Genomic DNA, 16,584 nt, shown 5'->3' with positions numbered 1-16,584 from the left:
TCACAAACATATTTTACGAGTAGTATATTTAAGAGTGCAAAGTCTCCCTCGTGGCGGAGACTCCTCACATAAAAAGATAGGACAGTTGTGAATAGGAAAAAATTGTCAACTTACACAGAAGTGTAAGTTTGCCTTTGTGAATCAGGCCCAGAGAGAAGTTGTTATTACCTTGAAAGTGAGGCAGCAGATTTGAAAGACACATACTTCAAGTGTGTACAAGTGGGGGTCAATCGGGGTTGGGGTGATGCAGATGAATTTACTCAGTCCCCTGGTGAGTCCAACAGCATCTACAAAGAACAACAGACACATGGTAGAGTCTGGGACCCTGGTCAGTAGAGCAGTTATGTCATCCGGGTGAGCTTGCAGAGTAGCTCTGAAGCACTTGAACTCTTATGAATAGTGTATTATCCGGAGACGGGTTAGTGACATACATTCAGTTGCCTTGTTCAGGCACCCAACATATCTCCCTAAATTCTAAAGTGTTTTCTGTCATGTGCCATCTCTCACAAATCTCCCAGAGATCGGCCAATATTCCGAATGATTTTATTAAGTTATGACATCAGAACACGGTACACATTTCCCTTTGAAATGTATTCATCAGCACTCCAAGTCACACATTATAACACGTGAATAATTTTAGAGAGTATGGCAAGAAATTAATTCAGGGTCTCTGGGTAACTGTGATCATTCAAATCAATTAGCACCATTTTGCCTGCATTTGTTGTCTCTCAAATTTCAGTGCACAAGCTCCGATGTTTAACACCTTGTTGCATTTTCTGTGATCAAAGGTACCCTCTGGGAGTATTGCATGGTGCAGTAGCAAGCTATGTAGGCAAAGGTATAGGATATGGGGAATAGGGAAGGGTATCAAGATGAGAAAGTCCAATCATATCCTTAATGCATGTCATGCACTCACCTGGCCAGCGAAAGATGTACCTTCCGGTGACTTTAGGAAGTCTGCATAGACTTGGTTTGCTCTGTGGATGACTGTAGCTACGGCTTCATGATACTGTGGTGATGATGTTGCTAACAGAGGGAGAGCTGCCAGTGGGATATGATCCTGGCTGTTGGACAGGCAGCCTTCATCATAACTATAAGGGCTCAGGCTGTGTACACAAAGAGAGAAGAAGAGTAGTGAAAAGGCATAGAATGAAAATAAACAATAAAATCAAATTCAGTAACCCTGGGTTTTTCAAATTGATCAGACTTGACCTCCATTTTCCAGAGGTTCACCAGTGTTGTGACCCACGCTACCTCCATTTTCAATATAATGGAGTCATGATCAATCAGTATTTTTTTAGGTTACACCCAACACATCATCATATTACCAGCTTCCAATATCACCACAGAGGCCACGACATACACATTTCAGATACTCTACAGTAGACAACACACAACCAACAGGGTGCAAAGAAATATTCTATGAAATGCCAAAGCAGATAACATGCAAAACACTTGTTCTCCTCTCAAACAAACGTTAATTCCAACAATTCTGTCGAGACAAACAGTCAACCTTTGAGCATCCATTGCGCAATTTAGTTTGAATCCAAGACTTCTAAAATTATGACCTGGTGATTCCTAATATAGAATATCCACCACAGACTTATATTTGATATGGAAAGGGCAGGCTCATTCTAGACTCAGGAGGCAGTGAGAAACCATTTGCTAAGTCCTGGCTTCACAAGATGGGAGATCCATGAAGCTTTGAGCACTTAACTCCTTCAGTCAAGTTGTACATTGATGTAATAGTTTTGCAGATCACAGCACTTCGTTCATGTACTTCAAATCACAACTGTATATCCCCTTTAAAGTAACTATATCTAATAATTGCGACAAAATCCTTTAAGAACATGTTTTAAGGGCAGCTAACTTTCCGTTATCATTGTGCAGAACACTTTGTGAGTTTGTGTGCGTGGAAACACTTGGCGCATCCAGAGACATTAGAAAACATTTGCTGGTGAGCAGAGGGACTTAGAGCTGTCTTGACTTCTATCTATTGACATTTTTAAGAGACAAGTTTAAAAATGTACAACTTTCTTAGACAAATGGAATGAAATTATCTGAAGCCCCTTAAAGACTAATGGTAAATATTAAGTCTCTGGGATGGCCAGACTAAGAACTAGATGTGGTCCAGTGAGTACCTTTTAGCCATGAAACTGGGATACCTCACATGTAGTCTCAGATTTACAACTTCACTTAAATATGCTTGGAAAAAATATTGGATTCTGAAACTGCACAGGGCACACAACACTGTAACACTTCCCTAGAATGGATAGTTCCTTGTACTTCCCATCAGAATCCCCTACACCCAGTTGAGGTCAAGTGGGCTACTTTAACACTGTGGAACCAGGAGATTTGTTTTTTAAACACAGGCTCGCGATCTGCCAAAATTGTGTGCTCTTGGGAAATTGCTTTCGGAACTTATTCATCTCCTGCTCTTTTGGCAAGATTAGGAATAATTAGAATGAATGTAAAAGCTGCTAGTAAGTGTATGGTTAAAAATCTGCGCTGGATATTATTTGGGGAAGTGGGCACATTGCTCCTGTATCTTCTCCAAGGTACAATATGGAGGTAAATATAAAGGCTTTGGAGCAAGTAGCTCTTCTCTTGCAAAAGCGAACTATTTGATACTAAGCAAATCATACTGTTCCTGTGCCACTGTTCACTAATCACGTAATATGTGATCAATTTGAAACACACTTAATGGAGGAAATAAACACCAAAGGCCTATTTCCAGTAGAAGACCCCAGGCTGTTTAATGCCAGATGTCTGTATTCACATCCCTCTAGTTGAATGGGCTTCTGAAGATGCATGCTGCAGGACCCCTCCTATGCTGCAGCTCTTCCCTCCCAGCCAGAGACAGGAACCCCTTGTACAGCTCATAAAGACGGAAAGAATGAGAGTTGGACACTCTGTCAGGTTGCTCAAACTGTCCCACCTAGCAGCTCCTATCCCCTCTCCTGCTTGCCGTTTGAGTTGGGGTAGTGGTTGGAACCACAATGAAGGAAACTGACTTTCTGCAGCGCCTTACAGCGGGCAGAGACACAGGAGACTCAATTACGGGATAAACTAGCAAAATGGAAGACAGTTGGCTGCCCTGCCTTGTTTTTTAGACCAACGGTTCTTAACCTGGAGTCTATGACACCAACTCAGCCAGACCACAACAGTTTAGAAATTTAAATAATATTAGCAGATTAATATGATCTATATGGTTATTTAATATACTCTATAAATGTCTAGGAAATGGAAATTGGAAGCTAAAAATTAAGTTGGTATCCTTAGCTTGATTGATTGAGAAATAAAACCAAATTTTGAAAATCTTCAACCTTCCCATTAAAATTTCTATATTTTTTTTTTTGTGAGTTAAATACAATTTTTCACAAATAGTCCCTGTATGGAGAACAGTTCGAGAAAGTGCTTAGTTCTCACCAAATTGGATTATCCAGAGTGCTAAGTGCTGCATTCTTAACTCGATGACATGCCTTTAGAAATGCTCCTGGCCATGCCAAACTCTGCTCTTGGAGACCAAACTCTTGGAAGGAGAATATTGGAAAAGAAAAGACAGAGCGATAATTTTTAGCTACTAATCGATCTACGAGCTCAGAGTCCCTTCTGCACAGTATTTCACTACCGTATGTCAGAGTTGGTACCAACTTTGCGCTAAGACTTTTAAGTAGAGGCTCAAATGTTGGACCCTGGGTTGATTTAGACAGAGTTGCAAATGCAAGATTGAGTGACCCAGCTTTGGCCTTTATTTGTAACTTATAATGATAAAGGACCCTCTGTTGTCAATGGTCACCCCGAGGTATTTATATATTTTCTTTCCTAAGGGGTTTTCCATTTATACTCCAGACTCATGTTTTTTTTTAAAGTCTCGCTGAGCCAGCGCGCATGCGCTGCTCGGAGAGCATTTAGTATACGGGTTTTGAAAGTGCTGTCCACATGATTTTGCAGACCTAAAGCAAGCTTGAGTGCACGAGAACGTGCACAGCTGCCATCTGGGTGCGTTGTTTGCTCGACTTTAGGAAGGGGCTCCCCCTCTCCAATCATTGCTACGCCCGCATCCCTTGCGTGCTTAGCACGTCATCGCGATCACTTTCGTTTTCATCGCGATGACGTGCTAAGCACGTGAGGGATGCACGCGCAGCAATGTCCCTTGAAAATTACCGTCTTTGACTTTTTAATTTAAGAAAAACTTTTTGCCCCTGCTCCGCGTCACTAATCAATACTTGCACACAGTCCTTGTTTTTTCCCCTTCAGCGCGAGGCGCGCGCTTGTGTAACTGTGCTCGTTCTCCTCCGTGTTGCACCATCAGGTGGCCCGTATCAGAGAGGCATGTGCTCCTCTCCCACGGTTCTCTGCAGATGGCCACGGTGGATAACGACGAGCTTAATTGACAATGCCTAGATCCTTTGGTATCTTATTGTGCTGAAATCCAGACTACAGCCTCCTCCTCTCTTTGCGCTCTTATCGCCGCCGGCCCCACATCCCTTCCGCCCGCTTCGCCTTTCCTCTCCCCCTCCCCTCTTCCTCTCTCTCTCTCGCTCTCTCTCCCTCCCCGCTCCAGTGGTAACGAGCCCCCTCAGCCTGGCTGGCTCTGCCTGCTCTGACCCTCCTCCTGCTCCAGCTCAGTGTGTTCCGCTTGGTGTTTCATCTTGGCTCTTCTCGTGAAAAAACTGAAGTGTGGAACGAAGCTTCAAAGCAAGATTTTTCTTGTGTAAAACTACAGTGAGCTTAATTGACATTACCTAGATCCTGTAGTATCTTATTGTGCTGAAATCCAGACTAGTTTTTGCCGCCTTGTGTTTAACAGAATGTGCCATTTTGTTGTAGGATGGGGCCCTGTTGAGTCAGGATACCAAGTGAGATTTTAAACTGGCGGCGCAAACTTTAGGTGTCCGCTTTCACTTTCATCGTAACTGTATTGCCAGCATCAAACTCCCTATATTAGTTTAGGTTCTGTCGGGTATTACTCCCAAGACCTTAAAGCGCGCGTTGAATTGAACCGCATCATTTAGATTGATTCATATCAAGCTGTCCGATATCAAGATGTCCAAATGGTCTCTCGTAGCTACGCAGTTGCACAGGTTCACCGCGCTCTTTTAAATGCATATACTAAGACAGAAGGTATTATGTTGACTCGCAGTTGCATCTTGCTTCTTGACTATGTGGCACTTAGGAATATTATCAGAGGGAGAAGTGCTGTACATGGCCAAAGGCAAATATGAACTCACGTTGTTTTACTGGGAGATAGGGAGAGGGTGTCTTGAGTTTAACTAGCAGATGGCAAAGACTGTTTCTTGTAGTTTTTTTTTTTCCAACTATAGGAGGACTCGCGTTGTTCTGATGGAGGCAGGAACGTTTCAGACTCTTACATTGAGTTGTTAAGCACGTCATCCAGGTTAGGTGGCTCACCTTTGTGGATGCTGCTAGTTATTAAGGGAAGCCATTGACGTTCATACTAAAAGTACATCAAAGGTGTAGCCATCAAGGACTGCTAGCCAAAATGATAACGTGCGACTCCTTGTTTGGCAGTAGTCCAGATGATCTAAAATAGTAACTTAGTATGATTTTCTATCAATATTTCTTACATACAGAGATTAGATATGGAATGGAATTTGACTCGATTAGCTGGGCCCAGCAAAGGTCAGTAAAAAGCAGGAAAAGTATGCCATATCATTTGAACTGGAAGCAAATCTATTGTCAGTATTGTAATGGCCACCGCAGTGTTTAACAAGCATTGGCATAGCCAATAGGTCTCGCCTTTGGGACCTTATAAGTGTTTAGCTATGCAACAGTTAATGTTGTTGCTGTAAGAATATGTGCTGCATAACTAAATACTTATAAGGTCCCAAAGGTGAGACCTATTGGCTATGCCATTGCTTGTTTAATCTTCTTGCCGATTTCCAACACTTTATTTTCAGGTTGATCTCCAGCCTAGCCGCAATGTTTAAGTTATGCAGTTCATTTAACAATCTTTGGAGAACTATCCTAATCTTATTCATTAAAAGTAAGTCATCCGCATACAGGAGGTGAGATATCAACCTAACCTCCAACTTAGGTGGGTGCTTATTTGCATGATCCAGTTTCTTCATGAATGTCGGCAAAAAACAAGTTGAAAAGGAGAAGCCACAGGACGCACCACTGCTTCAAGTTGGAGGTCATATAGATTTTTCTCAACAGTTTACTACCATTGCCCAACCTCACGCATAGCCATGGTCCTGTATACAACAGTTGTATTGCCTTCAATAAATTGGACAAAACCCCCCATTCAACCATTTTCTGCCATATAATGTCCCTTATCATACTGTCAAATACAGCTTTAAAATCGATAAAGCATGTGTAATGTATCGTTTTTGCCTAAAAGGTGTTTTGCATGCCCATGAATAGTGCCATAATATTTGACAGCATCTCGGAGCCAGTGCAAAAACGAGTCTAGTGTATTGGGATGATTACTTCATCACTTACCCACGCTTATAGGTCTTGCAATAACAGGCTGACGAAGTGCTTGGCCTCATTATCTATCAGAGTTAATAGGCGGTAATTTCCTGGATAACTTGTATCACCTCCCTTGTAGATGGTGCGGGTAATTGACCCCCCTTCAAGATGCTGGATCTGAGCTCGAGCTGTCTCATACACAGTGCGTAGCTTGTTTGCCCAAAAGCTGGCATTCTCTTAAAAGAGGGCCTGGGCAAGAACATTTGACCTTGCTGTATATTTTATGTAAAATAGTGGTTAATGGGTAATTTTTCGTTGGCTGCATTATTTTTTATGGACAGGGCACCTCACCACACTTCCTGATTCTGAATCTTCAGTGCAATGACAGAAAGGCACTCAATGGAATGGTGTGGTCCTGCGACCAAAGCTTGCAACTAGGACTTGCGCAAGTTTTTATGGCAACTCGGGTGGAGAGATTTTTGGGCACCGCTGTCAACTGGGCATATTTGGAAGCTTCTAGGAACAATCTTGTTTCTCTTAGTCGGTATTTCTTACATTTCTTGAGGAATAAAAAACCCGAAAATCAGATAGGGATAAAACGATGGCAAACATTTTAACAGAAGCACATCATTGTCTATATTTATTTTAGTAGTTAAGAGTTAAATCACTTTTTTTGAACTGTGTAGGATTCATTTTTCAATACCGCCCGTATTGCTCACTACAAAGCTTGACAACAAGCCTAAGCAATCCATTCAATTTGGCAGACAATACTGTGGAAAGGCCTTCTGCGGATTCCCATCTGATTAGCGCTCATAAATCAAGTGCGCACTTTTCATGTCCCCCCCATCACACTCATTACTGCCAAAAAATTAGATTAAGGCCTGATGAATTGTGGCTGTTCTTCGCAAGGCGCCTTATCTCGAAGCCAGGCTGAAGGTGCGGAAAGATATCTTTCAGCAATAAAAGCAGAAGCAAAGCAGGCGCGCAAACCCCAGGTGTCGACGAGAGGCCAACCCCAACTCACTTGGAAACCAAAGAGAAGGCCTCGGAGCAGATGGCCGGGCAGGGGACCAGCTTGATGGCGATGCGCCCGAGGGCTGCCGGGTAATGCACTCTCATCACCGTATCGAACACGGAAGTGATGGTGTTGACGTCGGCGTGCTTGGAGCTCTGGTCTCCACTTCCGGTGTCCAGGATGTTGCCTCCGTGCAGCACCAGGACCAGCACGTGGATTTTACAGGGCTGCAGGGATATCTGTGCTGATTCATCCTGCAGACAGGGAGGAAAACGAGAGTTTCCGTCACATTAACTTACAATGAAGTGGTGAGGCTTTAAGTAGGAAAAAGCTGAGAGCGAGACCTTGACTGAACCATGAAACTCCAACCTGCATCCTGGATGTTGGTATGTCGGTATCAGAATAATCCACACAGAAAATGGAGGTTCAATTTTGCAGGATTCGTTTAAAATGTAAAGGCCCTAGTTTTGTTTTCGTCATTTATAACACACTAAGCAGTGGCAAGACTCACACGCAATATGGCATGTTCTATATAGATCACGAGTGATTGTGGGAAGGACAGAAATAAAAGGATGGAGATAGGAAGGTGATTGCAATAAGGGTAAAGAGGAGAGAGAAACTATAATGAATGAAACCTTGGTGTGGTGTGAGGTCGGCTGAACCGAGGGAAAGTTTAGCAGTTATCATTTGCTGAACTGGACAATCTTGAGGATCTTATGAAGGTACTAAAATAGGAAGGTGCTCTCTGATTAGTTAGTAGGTCATACCATAGTTTTTGTCACCTTGTGGAAGAAGTGTAGCGCAGCGGCCAGTGCAACCGACTCCGGACCCTGGGGACTCACGGGTCGATCCCCAGTGCTGGCAGTAGATCAGCCCAGCACCAAGTGACTCTGGGCAAAAGCTTGCCTAATCTTCCCGATAGCCCCCAGCGCTTTGACACCTTGGAGTAATTGTTGGCGCTTTACAAATACTGGACATTTACATTTTTACATTTACCTTCAAACACCAGCTGAACTCCATGCACAACCGTGCGTTTGGAAACAAGGTTCCACATTAGTCATCCTTAAATGATTATGTGGAAACCATGGGCAGCCATGGCTTGTGCATGCACATATGAACCTGAACAAAAATAAACACCTCAAGAAGTAGACCTATGGACAGCTAAACGACATACCCCTATCCAGTGTGAGCTTGAATGTTTAATCATGCTGCTCCACACATTTATTACCTTGTAAGCTTTTGGAAGGTTAGATATGGTGTAGAAATTTGTATTCAGGGGCCCGGCCGGACTGGGAACTGCAACCAGCTTTGGCAATCTGCTCGAATGGCCCAGTAGTGGGGGTGGGAGGGAGCTAGTGAGAAAGAAGCACTACTCCCACTTTTTAGATCTTGCCTACGCAGTGCGCATGCGCTGCATAGGAGACCTTTAGCCGTCGTACAGCTCTTTCCCAAGCACATACTCGTGCTTGTGGCGGCATACAGCTTGCGGGAGTGCGCAGCAGCGCGCCACAAGCACAAGTGTGTGCTTTTAAAAAGAGCAAACCGCTGCTGCTTAACGCGCGCGTGCATTCCCCCCACCCCTTCCACTTGTTTTTTATTTGGGTTTAGTGATTCAACAGCTTTCCTTAACCTCTTCTGTGCCCATGACGAGATAGTCTCGTCATGGAGCACGGTCGCGCTGTGCCCATGACGAGACTATCTCGTCATGAAACCCACCCGCGTGGGAAACGCCCGGCACAGGAGGGGGAAAGGGCGTGGCACCGAAGGGGTTAATGCAAATCCCAATGCTCTTCGTTGTGCATGATTTTTGTCATAGTGAAATGTGAGAAAAACGCTCTCACTTGACAGGTCTCAGCTATTGGCTTTTTCCGAGTCTACCTAGCATCACTTTTTTTCGAGTCTCTCCATCGACTATCTTTGCGCTTGCCCACGCGCATGCACTCCCCCCACCCCTCCCACTTGTCGTTTTTTATTTTTATTTGGGTGTAGTGGTTCAACAGCTTTCCATAATGCAAATCCCAATGCTCTTCGTTGTGTGTGATTTTTGTCATAGTGAAATGTGAGAAAACGCTCTCACTTAACAGGTCTCAGCTATTGGCTTTTTCCGAGTCTACCTGGCATCATTTTTTTTCCGAGTCTCTCCATCAACTATCTTTGCGCTTATTGGGACCCTGGAACAACTGTTTGCTTGTTCTAGCCTCCATTATTTGTCTAACCCCCCCCAAAAAAAAACGTGTACAGCCCCACATGACCTATAACTTTCCTATTGACTTCCACTTAATCCTGAATTTTAAGCATGAAAATATTTTGACTTGCCAATAAAAATCTGATAACTGCCTATTTAAGCCATAACATTTTACGGATTAATGGCAGTTGAAGTGCTCCTTTCAAACCGTAGTGCATCTACTGTACAACCTCCCGCCACCTATGTAAGGTTATAACCAGACGCAAGCAGTTTCTTAATATGTGGAGCCGCCCTTGCCGTGGAATTAACATTGACTATGTACCTCAGCTCAGTCAGAAACCTACATTGTGCAGGAGGCTAAAGTCCTTGACAGATGTGAAACGTTAACACTGGTTCTAAGAGCAATCGTCGGGTTAGTTAATTGCTTTATTCATGGCCTCGCAGTCTGCCAGAAATACTAAAATTGCCTCAGTTTATGTAGTATATGGTAACACATACAATTAGGCTAACATTCTCTCTCTGAATTGTGTAAAATGATAACAGTTTGGCTTCACTCGTTCTAATAAGATTTGTGCCAGCCAGTAGGTGATGCAGCCTACTTCTACTGCGCCAAGAAGTCTTGGGACGTTTGCTGCACCTACGCATTTTCGACTACAACACCATGCACCAGAATCGCCCACAATATGTGAAATACCTCTCCACTAATACTGCCAGCTGGTATTATAAATTTATAGCTAGTTAAGTGTTATGGCCCTCTTCCAAAGCCGACCCCCTTGGAGGTCATTCAGATTTTTTTGTGCAGTGAAATAAATCCAGTTCTTTACTATACCTATCTACCTCAGTCTTTATTATTCCCTCTTCCTCAGCTGTCTCTACCTGTCTCTGACACACCTCTCCCTCTCTCCACCTGGCTCCTCTGGTTCTACGACTGCGTTATTCTCCCCTCTCCATCTTTGATTTACCTGTCTCTGCACCTGAATTTTTCTTCTACACCTCACTTCTTTGTCTACTCTACCCTTCATCCCTCGCTACCCTTCTGTTTGCCTCACTACGGTCTTTACCCGACCCACCTTTCAGTGCCTCTTCCCATTTCACCTTCCTCCCTCAAAGCGCTCTCCTAGCATGCATCTGTTTCTCCCCTCACCACCATGCCTGCCTCTACCCCTCTTTACCTTTCTAACCAGCCTAACTTTCTACCTTCCTGCTATTCCTGGTAGTGAACCTTTCATTTCACGCCTCCGGTTGTATTACCTACGCATTCAAATTGAGTAGGTCATTGCTGTGCTCCCAACCGGACATCGAGACCCAGTCCCCTAACCTCTCAACATGCCCAGATATAACAACAAGCATTGGCATAGCCTATAGGTCTCGCCTTTGGGACCTGCTGCATAACTAAATACTTATAAGGTCCCAAAGGCGAGACCTATTGGCTATGCCTATGCTTGTTTTACATGGGGCGATTTTGCAACACTGCTGCAACCCTTCCAGACCACCATGAAAGTGCCTTGAGCCCGCTACGGCCAGTCCGGCCCTGTTCAGTGGTAGGACTCTTTTATGGTTTTATAAAAGAATTATTTGTTTTTAGAGGTTTCTCACCATTTGTTCTTACTTCTATAGTACACTGGACTGCTGACTTCATTTATTAATCATCTTCTGTTCAACCTAATTGTAGTTGGAATTTTTTACACTATTTAACGCAATTATAAAAAAAAATTCATGTTTATGCTCCAACTGAAGACTTACATTGACGATTCACCTTTTGCCATTCATCGTTCATTCTCTTGTAACACGGACGATCCCAAACTGCTTTAAACCAGGAAAGTTTAAAGCCTACAAACAATTGAGATTCCCTTCAATCATTGCTAAATATATATTGCCTATCTGTACTATATGTGGTAAAGCACATTGACACCTGTACAGGTTGGGTCTGTGCTTTACAAGACAACTGTAAATAAATACAAATAAACAGAAACAAGTGTTCACATAGCCTTAGTATTAAATCTGCTTGTTCAGTGTATTTAGTGCAACATGTGGACACTGACTGCTCCATAGCACTTATCGCACACCACCATCAAGTAATCGTAACATAAGTCATTCCTGGGCTAACTTTCCATGTTTCCATCACATGTCACAGTTCTGTTATTTCACCTCCCTAGTTCAGATTCAGTTCAACAGCCATGCCCACTGGTCACTCAATCACAATCATATGAGAAACAAAACATATTGTGGTCAGCCAAGTAGTTTCTCTAACCAACAATCCAGTTTTAATTCTATCCAGTGCGAAAGCTGGGGTCCCTGGAGTCCACATTTTTAAGCTACGCTCTCAAAGGACCCTGCACTCTTCTCTTCTAGAACTTCCCACTTCAGAGTGGATTGACAACCCAGACTCTGGTAGAGGGACGTGACACATGCCTAGATCAATAGGAGACACAGTCCCACTAGTTACCTGAATGGATGATGGTTGAAGCAGTAAGGGCTGAAAAGGGGAAACAAACAACGAAAGAATTCCTAATAATGCAGAAATAACTCTAAAAAGTCAAATGAGAAGCTAAGCACCAGCTTGAGAACGAGACTCATGAATGTCTCCATTTATCTTAGTACACATTCATCTGAGAGTTGCTGAAAAGCTAAACCCCGTAATAAGAAATATATTTGATTTTAGGCTGGTAAATGTAATAAATATGGTTGTTTATTATTAGTGCAGAGCATACAACATCAGCATATAAAAGCTTCAAGGTTATTTAAGTGCATTCAGTTGCAATGGTTGCAGGGAGAATATCACTTTCACTTTTAGTGTCAATTCATCAGACTGAAGTTCAATTTCTGGCTTTTAATAAAAGTAAAGCAAGATAAGAAAGACAGACACATCTCTTCACAATGTTATTAAAAGGGCAGTTGAAGATCCAAGACTACTCATCTGGAAGATACCAGAAATGCTGTTTTTGCGCCGATGATATATATATATAACGGGCAACTCTAATATGGTACAATCAAAACAGTATGCAGTGGCGAGGTCAGCAGATTGATGGAATTCTGTGGCTTAAGCATTTACCGTGTACTTTTGGATTTATTGCATTTTCCACATCATTTGCAAAAAATAGCAGATTTCACCAGTTTTTTGCTCAGATGGATGAAAATATTAGCAGACAATATGCTGTATAAGTTGCATATTTTGCTGCATTTTATAGACAGCCTTGCTGCATATTTTGGTTCTCCGCACCACATAATCTGGTAGCCCTGAGATTGATATATCTTCACAGTGGCTTGGTGGGCTGTCATTATGAAGGTGAAACCTGTATTTCAGAGTCAACTGTGAAATATTTTTCATAGTTCACAGTTCCCTGGGAAATATGGGTTTTAAACTACTGCATTTTGTGCAGTAAAAACACAAAAATATGTACTCTTTCTTTCTCTCTCTCTCTCTCTCTCTCTAATATATATATATATATATATACACACACATAATATATTGGTTTTCTAATAACTTTGGGGCCGCTTGATGAATCTTCACAAAACTTTCCTCAACAAAATTCACCCATCTCAGCCTTTTCCTGGAAAGTTTTGGGGTGATCCGTCAAGCGGGTACCTTGAAAAAACAGGAGAGTCCCAAAAGACAATTTTCTCATTCATTTTTCCAAAGGAATATTGGACAGCAATAGCACGAAAACAGCTAGACGGAATTACACCAAATTTAGCAGAAAGCTAGATCTTGGTTAAGAATGTTTTTTGTAATTTGGTGTAAATCCGTTCAGTAGGTTTTGAGAAATGAAGGTTCAAAAACTTTCCCCATTCAATTTTCCACTGGGAAATTGAACAGCACTAGCGTTATTGCACCAAATATGGCAGAAAGCTAGATCTTAGTCCAGAAAGTGGGTTTTTAGTTAAGGTTCAAACGCTTCATATATCTGGACGGTTAGGTTCGCTAGAGGGTTGCAAGAGTCCTATATCATGCAAATTCCAAAATTATAATGACCTGATTAGCCGAGAGGGTTTTATTTTTCCCATCAGCCGTCTCACCCCAACGAGAGGTAAGACCATTCTCAAACTCCCATGGAAGCGCGCTCTGTGATTGGCTGGCTGTAACATGAAGCGAAATGATGCAGCCACTGTTTCAGGACATGAGAAGTCAGTCCCTATGTCTTAAAAAACAAAAATGAAGTATAAAGGGCAGGGAAGGTATACCCTGTCCCTCTGGACCATGTTGGGGGGCGGCAGAGGGACTCCCACAGGATCCATTTTTTTGTTTTTTTTAAAAGTGTTTTTGTGTGTCTCAAATTCCATCACTTTTTAGTCCATAAATTATAAAGGACACTGAATGCTATGTTTTTGTTAAAAAACCTAACAGTTCTTTAAACGATATATATATATATATATATATATATATATATATATATATATATATATATATATATAAAATAAATACACACACACACACACTTTTCCCCTGAAAAAAGCAAAGGTTACAGTGGCATTATTGTTAGATATTGAAATGAGACACGAGCTAACGTTAAAAAACAAACAAACTTTGAAATACACCAGTCCTAGCTTACTCAAAAACTATGGCCAACCCCGACCTGACCTTTCTTTATATGTCATAAGTTATGTAATATGTAAGGTCATAAGCAGTGCATGATAGAGCTACAAGTTATAGTTTTTGACTCAACTATAACTATTGTATTTCAGGGTTTGTTTAGCTCATGTCTCATTTCAACACTTAACTATAATGTCACTTTACCTATGTGTTTCTAGTGAATTTCTGTTCTGTAAGATCTTAGAAGTTCACCTAACTATAATGTCCCTTTAGCTTTTGATTTTCTCAGTGAATTTCTGTTTTTTTTTGCAGAGTTTTATATAGCGCGAACTCGACCCAAATCCAATCTGGTATCAGAGCGCTTTACATAGCACCAGTTACGTTACATGAGGACATACATTTTTTTTTGTTTTTGTTAGGCACGTGGAGATTAAGTGATTTGCCCATAATCACAGGATGTTCAGCGTCATTACCGAGACTCGAATCCAGTTCCCCAGGTCCGAGGTCGAGCGCCCTAGCCATTAGGCCAACTCCTCTCTCCCTTTTTAAATCATATTTTATATTGTACCAATGGCCAACCCTCTGCAAGCAACCAACCCCAACTAAGCACAGCCCTTGACTGTGTACAGCAGAGATTGGCCACAGGGTCATCTCCAATGCGATTGGTTAACTCCTCCTGCACACAGACCTTGGCAGGGCATTAGCCCCTGGCCTGGCCTCAAGCCAGGCCCTTCACTCAACCTCCGATGGGCTTCCAACCCCACACCGCACCCAACTAACATTCTCTTCTCCTTAAAAAAAAAAATTGGGGGAGTCCTGCGGTACTACCCCTGCGGTTCTACCGTGGTACCCAACATGCAAACTTTCACTTCATGGTACCTCAGTACTGTGTAAGCTTCTTTGATGGAGCATGCATGGTACTGCAGTACCGTCTGGTGGAAGCTTGTGTGGTGGATACAACAACAGCATTGCAGTATCTCATGGGAGGCAGGTACTGGGTCCAGCAAGAGCACTGCAGTATCCATGGTCTGAATGTTTAATATGTGGGGGTGGAGGGGCAGTCCATCTGGGTTGCCCATGATAAGTAGCCGGGGTCAGGCAGACCCTATTCTGCTACCTTATGCCTTTAAAAAAAAAAAAAGTTTTCAGGGTGCGAGTCCAAGCCTTTTGTAATGGCAGCTGCAACATTTTCTTTAACTTTTGCAGTTAGCCAATCATATTGTGTGGCTCAGTGGTGCCATCTTGGGTACTATGGAGGCCCCTGGGAGAAAAGGCTCCCTCAGCCAATGAAGTTTGAGTATTTTTTTTAATTTCGCCAATAGCTTTACCAGGAGAATAAAGCTTTCATGATCTCCCCAAGCACCTTTATTAACTAAATTTTCTCGACAACTACTGAATGGATATACAACAAACAATGACAATCATACCTTCGGAGTGAAATTATAACTTTCTGCAAAATCTGGTGTAATTCCGTGTAGCCGTTTTTTCTGTATCTGAGAGCAAAGATTCCTATTGGAATTCAAATGATAAATAGATGGTTTAGGACTCCCATGTTTTGTTGGCCAGCGCTTGATGAATCATGTACGAAACTTTGCATGAGCCGAAGTGAGTAAACTTTTTAGAAAAGATTTGTGGAGTTTCCATGAATGACGCCTAAGTTATTAAAGAAAAACAAATCCTTTTTCAATGGAAAGTAAGACACAACTATAACTACACTGGTGCAAAGACCGCCAATGTAAAATGAATTCATATAGTGCCTTTAAATTGGATTAACAGTTTTAATAAAAGAGGAAGTAAAGAATTCACTGTAAATTATGAGCAAAGAAGTGATAGAAATTCTGAAATTTTATAAATTATTTAGGAAGCCCCAGGTATGCAATAACTGAGTGATGAACTCTTAATAAGATTCTCGAGTACAACTCATAACATGGAAAGCTCTTTAAATATGTATTGTGAGCAAGACTGGTATAAAGTGATTAAAAAATCTACTATATTAATCCAGAAAGGATTTTGGCGCTCTGGGACTAATTCTTTTTTTGCCATTTAATGTATGCTGCCTTCTACTACCCTGTGGAAATGGAGGGATAAGAGGGGGTTGTTAATCCCAATTTTTGTCAGGATGATGGGCTTCGCACCTGCCCTCCATTTTCTCGAAGAATGTGAAATTCTGTTCATGAAAATGACTCGCTTGGGAGGGGATGGTAGAGTGCTTCGCCCAAGGGTGTGTAATGTTTATTTACAAAGTGGGAATGTTCTACATGTTAAGGTTACAAGAGTTATTGATCTGCAATCCTCGACATACAGTCACTATGGTACTGGGCACACACTGACCTGCGCTGCTCGACATGTCACGACCACTCACATCCCTTATGACCCTGCCTGATCCAATGGCACAACACACCACAAGGCCAATGC

At 42.3% G+C, this 16,584-nt stretch overlaps 1 protein-coding gene across 8 annotated transcripts in view; it reads right to left on the bottom strand.

The window, feature by feature from the left end:
* The window catches only part of PITPNM2 (phosphatidylinositol transfer protein membrane associated 2), a 1,082,174-nt gene that overhangs the window by 272,118 nt on the left and 793,472 nt on the right, over positions 1 to 16,584 (bottom strand). For all 8 annotated transcript variants that reach the window (XM_085633970.1, XM_085633975.1, XM_085633974.1 and 5 more), the window contains 2 exons: positions 7,463 to 7,707; positions 917 to 1,106 (listed from right to left, as the gene is read on the bottom strand). In XM_085633970.1, the coding sequence (XP_085490096.1) occupies positions 917 to 1,106; positions 7,463 to 7,707 (435 nt within the window). The remainder of the gene's footprint in view (positions 1 to 916; positions 1,107 to 7,462; positions 7,708 to 16,584) is intronic.

Source organism: Triturus cristatus, chromosome 11 (genome assembly GCF_964204655.1).
Source record: "Triturus cristatus chromosome 11, aTriCri1.1, whole genome shotgun sequence".
NCBI classification, from domain to species: Eukaryota; Metazoa; Chordata; class Amphibia; order Caudata; family Salamandridae; genus Triturus; species Triturus cristatus.
The sequence above is the reverse complement of the archived record's forward strand: the minus strand, read 5'-3'. Positions and strand labels throughout refer to the sequence as shown.